This window comes from Tupaia chinensis, unplaced genomic scaffold (genome assembly GCF_000334495.1).
Source record: "Tupaia chinensis unplaced genomic scaffold, TupChi_1.0 Scaffold000032_1, whole genome shotgun sequence".
Taxonomy (NCBI): domain Eukaryota; kingdom Metazoa; phylum Chordata; class Mammalia; order Scandentia; family Tupaiidae; genus Tupaia; species Tupaia belangeri.
The window spans coordinates 998,779-1,010,790 of record NW_006159462.1 but is presented as its reverse complement, the minus strand read 5'-3'; the positions used below and the strand labels follow the sequence as shown (position 1 = coordinate 1,010,790).

Below are 12,012 nucleotides of genomic sequence, written 5' to 3'. Positions count from 1 at the left end.
CCTCCTTGGGTTTTTTTTTTTTTCTTTTTTTTTTTTTTTTTTTTCCCTATGCCACAGAGGAAATCACAATTGATGACTGGTGTTTTGTGAGATGTAAATGGGGAAATGATTAACTAAGTGCCTAGAACAATGTATGGTTCTGAGCTGATACTCAACAATAAAGATTGTTAGCTGCCTCAAATTGTTGAGAAAGCAAAACCCTTAAGAGCTTTGGAAAAAATGACTTTATGTCACTTACCAAGTGATTTATCTTTTTTATTTTTAATGTAGTTGTTACCAGCTTAGCATGTCATATGTATATTAATTATTTCTAATTTACATAAACATATCCACTATCTTCAACATTTATTATTACTTTTGTGTTGCATACCTTCAAAATCTACACTTCATGTTATTCTGAAATATACATTGAATTGTTACCACTTTTACTTTATACTCAAATTTTCCTTTAACTAATATAGAAGAGTGTTGCTAAATACTATCTTCTATTAGAGCACATTAGATGTTTTTATATTGTATATTTTGTAAAATTATTTTGCTGTATCTAAAATCCCTTTCACTTTATGTTTCTAAATGCCTTCATATTATCTGCTGATAATTACATTATCAGTAATATGATAGAAACTGATTGACTAAAGGGTATAGAAACACAGCAAATGGATGTATATGACTATAGCACATACAGTGTGTGTGAAAGAGTATGGTCTAAGGAAGGATATTTAGAAGAAAAACAGAGAGGCAAAGCATTAGTGGGACAAAGAAATACTATTATCTGTTGAAGATATTTTATAGTTTTATCAACTGGACTAGGGAGAAATGTTCACCTGTTGAAATATTCACTTTGTAACCTAAACAATGTGATAGAATGTATAAAAGGAAATGAAATAAAAAATGTTAAAAATATCATTATATATTTCAAAATAGCTAAGATAAACTTGAATGTTCTTAGCACAAAGTGGTGATAAGTGTTTCAGATAATGATTTTGTTAATTACACTGATTGGATAACTATGCATCATATTCATGTATCGAAAAATCACACCAAACCATACCCCATAAATATATATAATCTTTATGTGTCAGTTTAAAAAACAAACTTGTAAAAAATAAAAAAACCCTCACACTTCTAAAAAACAGGAGAGAATAAATAAAATAAACAATTCCCAAGTCAAAAAAAAAAATGAATTCAAGTTTGACTCAATCACTTGCTATACATAGAGCACTAAATTTAAAATAGACAGTATCTGACATTTTCAGGGTGTAAAGACTTCAGACATGCTAAGTTCCAGTGATCTCAGCTTATCAAACTGCCTACACTAAGTATTTCTGTTTCATCCACAAGTATGATCTCAGTAGCCTGAGACCTATGGTGGAATTCGAATAAAGCTGCAGTACAGGAAGTTCATTTGTTTTTACATTCGTAAACATTGATTGTATTTAATCAAAAATACAGTGAAAATAATATCAAAGGATTCTTTTCTCCATTTCAATCCCATTTTAATATTTCCACTATGGAATAGCAGATGAGAATATGACAGGTTATTTCATTGTTTTTATGTTATATATTATATATATAATATATCTACACATTTCCATCAACATAGTAATGTCACCTACTGGTGAAAGAAGTTAGCTGTAGTCTATTAACAACTCTGCCTTTAGATGTAAGTACTTGATTCAGAAACATACTAAGCACAATTCGACTACCTTGCATGTACCTTTGATAAATTACATGAATTCATTCCAAAAATATTAATTTTATTGATTTTCTTTGATGAATTACATAAATTCATTCCAAAAATATTAATTTTATTGATTCAATTTCTGCTTTCCTTAAAAACAATTTTATAATATTTAGGCAAAATCAAAATTTCTCACAAGTACAATATATATTAATAATAAGTTCATATTTTAGCTTTATTATATAAAGTTAGCTATTTCATTTTTCACCTGAAATTTTAACTTTTGATGGCTGGTAGAAGCAATGTCTGAAAATTAATCTAACCTAGCTGTTTCTACAACTCTTTTATAACAGTTATTTTGATTTAAAAATTCAAATATGCAGTAGTACTTTTTAAAAATTAAACTAAGAAGTATTTCATAAGAATATAGTATTGTTTGTGGTAGGTTACATAATTCTTCAGTAATAACATATTCTCCTTGCTCTGCCTTTTAAAGTGGACATAGATAGCTTAGAGAGAAGTCTCAAATTAAAGTATTGGTAGAAGACAAAAATCAGTTTCCAAAAGCAATGGCTATAGAATTGGGATCTGAATGTGAATGTGAAACATCTGTCTCACTGCTTTTAAGAGTTAGTTTATAGAGGATAATTGGTAGATGTTCTTATTTATGAAAGTGATAAAATAGAAAATTTTTGGAATATGGTAATCAAATATGTTTTAGAATTATGTTCTTTGAGTTTCATTTTGAAGCAGTCTAAAATTTTTTCTGTCAATATGTTTAGAAGTAATTCAACCACAAAACAAAAGATGAAGTAATCTACTAAGATTTCATTCAGGGACCAGCAGTTAGTATAATGGCTATGTCGTTGGACTCCCATGTAGTCAACTGTGGTTTGAGTCCTGGACCCAGTGGCTTAAACTCACGCAGGGTGTGTGTGCATGCATGCCCAAGATCCCAAGAAGAGAATGGAGGAGAAAGGATTGCAGAGTGGCCATCCTGCCTGGGGGGTGATTTTTTCGCTTTCTGTCTCTCTGTCTCTCTCTGTCTTTCTGGCGAGCACACACGTCCAGTAGCAAAACCTCTCAAAAACAAAAAGAAGGTTCCATTCAATATTATTATTCTTTTATTCATTTTCTGCTTCACTTCAATTTTTACTTTGGGTACTTCGTTCTGGGTAACATTCATTTGTTCATTTAAATCAAAATTAAATCTGAGTATAACAACTTTTATCCCCCCACTTAATCACTTCCTGTGAAATAATTTGGAAACTACTTTTCTCCCAGATATATAACTTTATGATAATTGAAGTCCTGACCTTAATTATTTTTTAGAGGGTGCAAGGAAGAGGAGTGGATTGATTCTAAGGCCAAAAGTGGTAGTTTCATTAAAAGTATTTCCTTTGTTATTACTATATTCAGGGAATTGAATTCTTATTCATTTTATCAAAACTTATTAACCTTACTGTCTCTTGCAGCAAACGTCTTATCTTTTAATCAAATGAATTTTCTAAAAAAAAAAAAAATGTATTTCAAAATAAGCTACTCTTTAATCCAAAGTGTTTTTTTAATGCATGCTCAAAATCACAGACGAATAAATTTATTTTAAGTTTTACTGGAAATGAACATTTAGCATTTGTCTTGGCAAAATAGTGAAGTAAAATATCAGAAATAATTAATATTGGTTACTTATATTTTAAATATTTACAAATAGTTGTTCATGAAGCATTTAAAATGCCTATTTAAAGAAACCACTTATATTTACTAAATTGTCATCAGTTTCCTCACTTGTCTAGGTTTGAGAAAACTAAAATAACTATGTATTTTAAATTCAAAGAAAATGTTTTATGTCTAAAATATAGCATAAGTCGTATGATGCCCTGTATTCCGCACATTGTCAGTTAAACTAACTTCATATTTGAAATGAATCAGTAATTGTTTTTTCTTTCACTAGTATTGGAAAGTAATACAACTAAATTAATGTAAATTAAAAACTACCCCTCAAATTACCACAAGTTTATCATGAATAAAAGATAAAGTTTCATCTTTGTATAGAATTATTGCTATAAATACTCATTATTTTGTAAAATTTCAGCTACATATTATAAACTATTTTGTATTTTGATATTTGTAGTTAAATTGACACTGCAATTTTTTATTGTCACTTATAATTATTTAATTTAACATATGATATCACATGGCATTTATTAGCAACACAAATAACATGAATATCAAGGCAAAATGAAAACATATTTAATTTTTGTATCTGACATTATTATTAACTTTTCATTGTGAAAAGCAGTAGGGTTTCAATATATTCTCAATTGACTTCCCTTAATAAGAACTTTTTATATAAAATAGTATAATTATCAAAAAATGTAATTAATATTTGTGTAATACATTAACCAAAGATTCTACACAAATGGTAATACTGTCTATCCCATTAATTTATTGTTTGTGTTTATTGTTTATGATTTATGGTATAAATGTAATGTAATAGTAATATAATAGAAAATTTATAAAACTATATAACAAAAAAAAATTACCCTTAACCTCATTATTCTGTCAGTTGTAATATTTATATATGTATTTTTTAAGTGAAATTAATTTTTTCTAAAATAAATAGTTTCAAAAATCTTTATTTGCTTACTTGCTCACTTAGAAACATCAACTAATAAAATAACAAGGCAGCAGGTAAAATAATCTGATAAATCTGGCATTTTTACAGATATTTTGCATATTGGTTTAATTAAAATGCCACAATTGTATGCACTTGCTTTTATAATTCTTATAATATATTCCTTTTCCTACTCTTTTACAGAATTACAGAGTAGCTCTTGTGGAAACCCTGGAGTTCCTCCCAAAGGTGTGTTATATGGTACGAGGTTTGATGTTGGGGACAAGATCCGTTACAGCTGTGTAACTGGATATATCCTTGATGGCCACCCTCAACTCACCTGCATTGCTAATTCAGTTAATACTGCATCGTGGGATTTTCCTGTTCCCATCTGTAGAGGTAAAAATAAATAAACGAATCAATACTTCATTTTACGCTGATGGAGTATTTGTTTGATATAATGACATTTTAAAAGTAAAAGTTCTAACCAGTGGATTTTTAAAAATATGATTGCTTGCTCCTCCTAAAAAATTAGAAGTACATATTGGGTCATCGGAAAATTCCTAATGCATTTTTGCATTAAAAAATGAGAAAAAACTTTTTCCTGGCACTCCTCCATTCTCCTCCTGGGATTTAGGGCATGCAGGCATATATGTCTGGTGTGATTTTCAAGAATTTTCTGATGACTCAATATATCATATACTACAAGACAAGTATAGAAAAAAAATATTTGCTAATGTAATATTACTTCTGAAATAAGACAGTGAAACACATCTCTATATTTATATATGTACTTATGCATACATTGTATATATGTATATATCTTCATACTTATATCAGAAAAACATGAAGTTTATGATGTTTAGGATTCTAATTAGGCTAGGCCATTATTTTGCTTTCATAGATTTATGAATCTTAAGATTTTTAGTAAAGGATTCAAGCATGAGAATTTGTAAAATTAAGAATGCTATAGTTTTTTATTAATACTATAAAGATTATTTGTATTATGGGAAAATACAATAATTCACTAATACATACAAAGATTGAAAATATAGCATCTAGAAGATAGATCATGTTTAATATTAGCTAAATATAGCTATGAATCTCTCCCCTAAGAAATTCTGGAGCCCATCATTTTCTCTTTGGACCTTTTTCCTAACAAATGAGTTGTATCTCATTTATCTTTTGAGTTACATTCCTGTAATTACTCTATGAATGAGAAGTGGGAATGTCCAACTGCTCCTCTAAATTACTTTGTAACTTCCTCCCAAACATGTGGCTGCAAATGATGCAATAGAAACCCCTGGAAATTAGGCATAACTAGCTTATTATCCCTGTTTTGCAAATTACCATTTGTGTCACTTCAGGAAAATCAGTTCAACAAATTGAGTCTCATTTATCTTATTTAATCAATAAGAAAAAAAAAACAAAAACAAAACAAAAAACACCTGTCCCATTTGATTTGAGAATTAAGACAGCATTTATCTACAAGTAAGTAAAGTATCTGCTATATTTTGGTATTCTTCCAACGTTAAGTCCCTTTGTTTCTGTATTAGTACTACTACTGCTACTATGCTGGTGCTGCTGCAATCAGTTATTATTTATGTGAGCACTAAATATGTGCTAAAATCTTTATAAACATTATTATGTTAAATTTCATGAAAAAGAGGAATCTGAAGATCAGATATTTAAAAATAATCATTCAAGTTTACTCAGCTAGTAAACATCAAAAACTATGGAAGAGTTTGAGATTTTATCCTATGTACAAGTTTTCACTTAACCAGTTTCTCTGCCGTAATTTCATGAATGGCGATTAAAAAAACAAAAAAACAAGAAACATAAGACTTTTGGGTCAGAAATGAAGCACAGTTTATTACTCAGAGCAGTATCAAAAGTTAGAGTATTTCATCTGTATAGAGATACTGAAGATGTGTGCCACTTCAAGCTTCAATTCTCACACAATGACGTGAAGAGCGTGAGATACATGTACTTATACCATGTATTATTACAGGCACTAGGAGACTAAGTCTTTTACAATGGTCAGTAAGTGCACCTGCTCTTTGCTTTGGAGGAAGCTACTCTTTCTGTTTCCCTAAGCTATGAACAAAGGTGTACATAGGTCTGGTGAAAGACACAATTTATATATCCTTTTAGACTAGTTACTATCCAAATGACACTGAATTTGGGGGCCCATAGGTCCAATACCCAATACAAGAACAACAGTGAACCCAGTTATTTGTCTCATGCTCATGAAAAATTAGAACATAGATAAGCAAGGGGATAGAAAAGCAGTGTATTGAAAAAAAAGGAGAGTTTTTTGTTTTTGTTTGTTTGTTTGTTTGTTTTTAATGGCTATAGGGTACATGCAGTTGCTGGAAAGAGACAATAAGGGAAAATGAAAAATCACCCCCACCCAATGGGGATGATCACACTTTAGTTCCTTCTCCTCCTGGGATTTTGGGCATTCATGCACACATGTCCAGTATGATTTTCAAGCCACTAGGTCCGGGACTTGAACTATAGTTGGCCATGTGGGAGTCCAGGGCCTTAACCACCAGCCACCTGTTGGCCCCTGGATGTTACATTTATTGTGAATTTTGTTAATGAATATTTAGTGGGAAAGGCCTGTACAGTAGCTGTTTCCTTTGTTCAGATTCACTGAGCTTCCCTCTGCACTTGCATGCCTGTTACCTAATAACACATGCCCAATGTGGACCTCAAAGTCATGAGCCTCCATACTGGATAACCTTCTCATTTTAGTTTATTGTCCCAGTTGGAATTAGGATGCAGACCCCGCATCCCAGTGTCTTAACTTCCTCTCTTGGCACCAGGAGCCAGGTGGGAGGAGAGGGTTCCCACAGAGGGTCTGGTTGAAGCTCCTGATAAGCTGTGATTAATGTGGCAGATGTCCTTCTGCTATTAGCCAGGGCTACCTGCTCATTTCTCTCTGGCTACTGATCATATTCTCTCTTCAAGGACTTGAGACCTTGAATTCACTCAGGGTAATGGGCCGAAGTTGTCATTTTCTGGAGCTACTTCCAGCTGACAAATGGGCAGTAGAGAAGAAGTCAACTTTTTGGTCCTTCCTTGTCTCTGTCAGGTCAACCCTGAAATTATGCCAAATCTGAGGAGCCATCATATAAATCATGGAAAGCTGTAGCAGCTGCATATAGAGGAGAAAGGTTAACATCATTAGACACTGAATGGCACTGTCCTAACACAAAGATTGTATCTCAATGGTAACAAGCTTAGTGAGAGCTTGAAACAAAAGTCTTGATATCTTGTTGGACTGGTCCCAACTGATGAACATAGCACCATCATTTTTCTTTCTTTTAGTCATCAGAAACCTGAGTTTAGGTACTTCTCAAGAGTCTTGCATGGAAAGCATTTTTGAAAGTATGAATGACAAAACAAAACAATTGTAACAGACAAATTTAGTTTTTTTGTTTTGTTTTGTTTTGTTTTTCTGTATATACAGTAGTATTTAAAGATAACTGCCAGACTTGTGACTGATGGCATTATAGCATGTTCAGTTTGAGGAAAAGTTATTAAGAAAAACCTTAATCTTACCAATCTTTGTAATTCTTAGGCTTTTCTGACATAATTCAAACCTTTAATAACATGTTTCAGACCTTGAGTTTTTGTCTCTTTCCCCACTATTTTATTCTGAAGTAACCTAGTTATCTAAAACTTAGGATAAAAACTTTATTAAAAAAATTCCTTCTATCTTAAAAACTTTTGTTTTAACCTTTTACATGAAAATGCATTTTTATAGTTAAAACCTTTTTATAACTCTCTTATTGCTGTTTTTGCTTGTTTGTTTGTTTTGCTTTTTTTTTCTCTTCCTGTAAGTTTACTCTTAGAAATAACCTTAGGGGCCAGGTGGTGCAGTGGTTAAAGTGCTGGACTCCCACATAGTTGATGATGGTTCATGTCCCAGACCTGGCAGCTTGAAATTCATGCTGGGCATGTGTGGATGCATGTCCAAAATTAAAAGAGGGGAATGGAGAAGAAAGAGTAGGAATTGTGGCATGGCGATTCCCCCCTGGGGAATAATTTCTCACTTTTTGTCTCTGTCACTCTACTGAGTGTACATGTTCTATAGTAAAAATCTCTCTCTCTCAAGAAAGAAAGAACCTTAACCTCTGAATTAGACAAATATAGTATATTAAATAACATGTTCTTATTTATCACTTTTAGAATTACCTGAGGCTTGTTCCATAAGATTTTCATTATGTCCAATGGAAGCAGTTCAAGTCTCTGGTCACAGCAATCTTTAATTGTAGAAGCTAGCATGGACTTTGAAGTCCTAAGCTTCCTTTGGGGTCCAAGACATTCTCGTGACCAACTCCTCCCGTGTAGGGGACAAAGTCTCAGTGGGAAACATGAGGATGTCATTTGTGGACATTGTCCTTTTCAGTGCCTCTACTTTCTACATTGGAAGCGTCCAGCATTGTACCAAGGTAGAGGCTCTGATCTTGACCTTCTAGATCCTGCTTTTGGGTGGAATTTAAGTTCCCCAGCCTTCAAGATTACCCTGAGGAACATAGGCACTTGTTAAGCTAAAGTTAAATCAAAGGTCAAGGTAAATTGCCAATTTATTATAGCAGTTATCTGAGTTACCTGAGAACTTTTCCTAGATCTTCTCTAATTTGTAAAAGTTCCTGTTGGTTTCTCTATCTCCTGTAAGGAGCAGCTGAGTACCACCAGGAGGGCAGAGCCCAGTTCATAAATTTTACAAAGCATCTACTTTGTTGGCTAAAATAGAGCTCTAGCTAGAGAATATAGGCATAGTTTAAGCTTTAATTTTTGTCATATCTCCTGCTCATTTAATTTACATTGGGGCCAGGCCATAAGGTCTGGGCACTAAACCTATCCTAGTTCCAGAGAATGATGCCAAGGTGAAAGTCCCAAGGAGGAGAAGTTTAACTGAAGAGAAAACAGTGGGAGTTCTGGAAGGCAGGAAGGGAAAAGATAGCCAGGATCTCTGACCTTAACCTTTCTGACCCAGTGTTCTGACTTCCTATCAGGTTTCACTGAGTCTCCCGTGCTTATCTTTCTCCTGGGGAAGTTGACACCTCTGGAAGGGCCACAAGTCAGTAATCTTGTATGCAGAACTGTACTTATTAACCAACATTGTTTAACTCTTAGCAACCTTAGTTTTTAGCAAATATCAGCATCTTACAAACATGTATCTTATAAACAACAACAAAAGCCATTTGATACATTTCCCAATATAGAACAGAATAATTTTATTAATAGACTAAATATCTTTCATTATTTGTAAAATCTAAAAGACCAGCTTCACATTAATTAAAGCATGTTAACTCATTTAAAGGTGACTTAGACATTTTATAAATATTTATTACTTCAGTTAAGCACAACTTTAAGATATTAGTTTTTCTGAAAACTTGTCTTATAAATACCACATTTATAAATACTTAAGAAAGAAAGCAAGAAATCACGCTCTGGGGGGATGGCCACCCTGCAATTCCTTCTCCTTCATTCCTCTTAGGATCTTAAGTACGCAGGTAAAGGCACGCAACGTGAGTTTTAAGTCACCCAGCCTAGGACTCAAACTCATGGGAATCCACCGATGTAACCATTACGCTATCTGCTAGTCCCAACTTAAAACCCTTTTTAGCATTATGTCTTGATTACTTATGAAAACTAAGATATTAGCAAAAACTATTAATCATACTGTTTTCTCTTTTAGTCAGTTATCCATCATGTAAGAGACAACACATAACACATAAATACCAGCTATTTTATTAAATCAACCACATTAAGACAAATAAGATAGTGTCTGACCAGTAAAACCCTGGGAAAAGTATGTGTTAGAAAATCTTCACTTACTTTTTTTTTTTTTTTTTTTACCATATTTGAAGCCGGCTTGCTTGTCAAAATTATACTCAAGTCATGTGACCGCAAAAAGCACTTAGATTAATTTGTATGAAGACTCTTATTTATAAGCCAGATTAAATGGAATTCCTAAAGGCTTTTTACCATACAGACATACAACATGCAATATATAACATGTATGTATACACACATGTACACAGAAACAAAAGATCTCATCATCTCTTGAAAAGTTTTATATACATATATATAAAACTTTTTAAAGATATTGTAGTGACTAACTCTTAGATGTTTACTTCTTCTTATCTCTGGCTCTGTTACAGAGGAAACCTGAGTTTGTAAATGACCTTGAATCCTTTCAGCAAGCAGAGAGGATCTGCAGAGCTGAGAAATCTCCGCATTTTTACCCTATAACTTCAGGCCTCACACTGCTCCTGTTTAGTATCTGCTCAAAAAGCAAAGAAATATGTTTAAACTCAGCTATATATTTATCAGGGTTGTCAGAAAAACAACTATTGAATCAGTTTTAATTTGCTTAAACTCACTATTAGAAATAAGGACCTATGAACTCATACAGGACTGAATTTTCCTTCTCCAGACTCAAATGAAGGACTAACTACAAGAGGAGCTGTTTCTAGGACGCCTGGATAGACAGGCAGCATCAGATATAAAGAAAGAAAAGGCAGGACAGTCTCCAAGGAGCTAGCAGGCTGGGAGTCTTAGGTCTTATCTCATATGAGTCTTGGGAGCCTGATAGCCTCTGAGTCAGTGGAGAAGTGTCAGTGAAGACAAAACAAAAGTGACTGATATTTCTCAGTGCATAAAAATATTGTATATATGAAATTTACTTCATTTCCCCAGGCACGTATAAAGAGATCTAATTGAATAGCATAGTTAATATAGTAAATATTTCCCTCTAGGGCTCAATGTTTTTCCATCTGCCAACTTGTAATCAGGCAAAGCGTGGGTCCAAAAGAAGATGAGGTGCATTTTCTTTAGAGACTGAGGGTCAGAGGAGTCCCAGTGTTTCAAAATACAAAGGGGTGCTGGTGGCTGATGGGTGATTTCCGATCTAAAGACAAGAAAGAGGACTTGAAAGACATCTCCTTCAATTCCTGTGAAAATGCTGGGGAAATGTATATCCCACCATGAATTTGAGAGAGGCATAACTCCCACATGGGCTGGGTTCCTCTGAATTACATCTTGGCATATAATCTAAGAGTCTAGGGGGCTGCTGGCAGGAGTATCTGGGCTCACCTATGCCAGGGAACTTGTCTCCTACTTAATATCTGTCTCCTTCCCCAACAACCAGCAAAGTAAATAATTTAGATTATGTACACTAAGCTTAGGGCTCTGAGAGTGATGAGACCTCTCCTGAACCTAGGGTTTAATAACAATTTGAGATGAGCCCTCTCTAACTCTGCTAGCCATATGCATATAGCAGCATCAGTATCGAGTTAAAATAAAATATGAGTAAAGACTTTAGAGTATGTCAGGCATTCACAAGGTGGGGTAAATAAGCTCTGAAGATTCGAGTAAAACCCCAACAAAAGTTTGAAGTATTTGACAATCAGCTTCTGGTTGCCATTTGGCAACATAAAGTCTTGATAGAGGACTTCAGTTTGTTCTCACCCCCATTTTTATGAATCTAGTTTATTAAATGGCTATCTACATAAGCTATAGAATCAGTTTAGGGGTTTCTAGCATAAGCATAACACCTTTGGCTTAGTTTATAGTTAACAAAGTCTATCAATAAAGTTCAGGTATTTGGGATCATTCTATAAATGAGGAGGGAACAACCTATAAGCACTTTTTAGGTCTTAAGAGTTGTAGCCCATAACAGGAAGGAAAGGAAAGA

The 12,012-nt window shown here is 33.3% G+C and overlaps 1 protein-coding gene across 1 annotated transcript in view; it reads left to right on the top strand.

The window, feature by feature from the left end:
• Positions 1 to 12,012, top strand: part of CSMD3 (CUB and Sushi multiple domains 3) — a gene marked incomplete at its 3' end in the record, with an annotated part of 1,277,483 nt that overhangs the window by 266,812 nt on the left and 998,659 nt on the right. Inside the window, exon 4 of the mRNA XM_027771421.1 lies at positions 4,500 to 4,694. Within this exon, the coding sequence (XP_027627222.1) occupies positions 4,500 to 4,694 (195 nt within the window). The remainder of the gene's footprint in view (positions 1 to 4,499; positions 4,695 to 12,012) is intronic.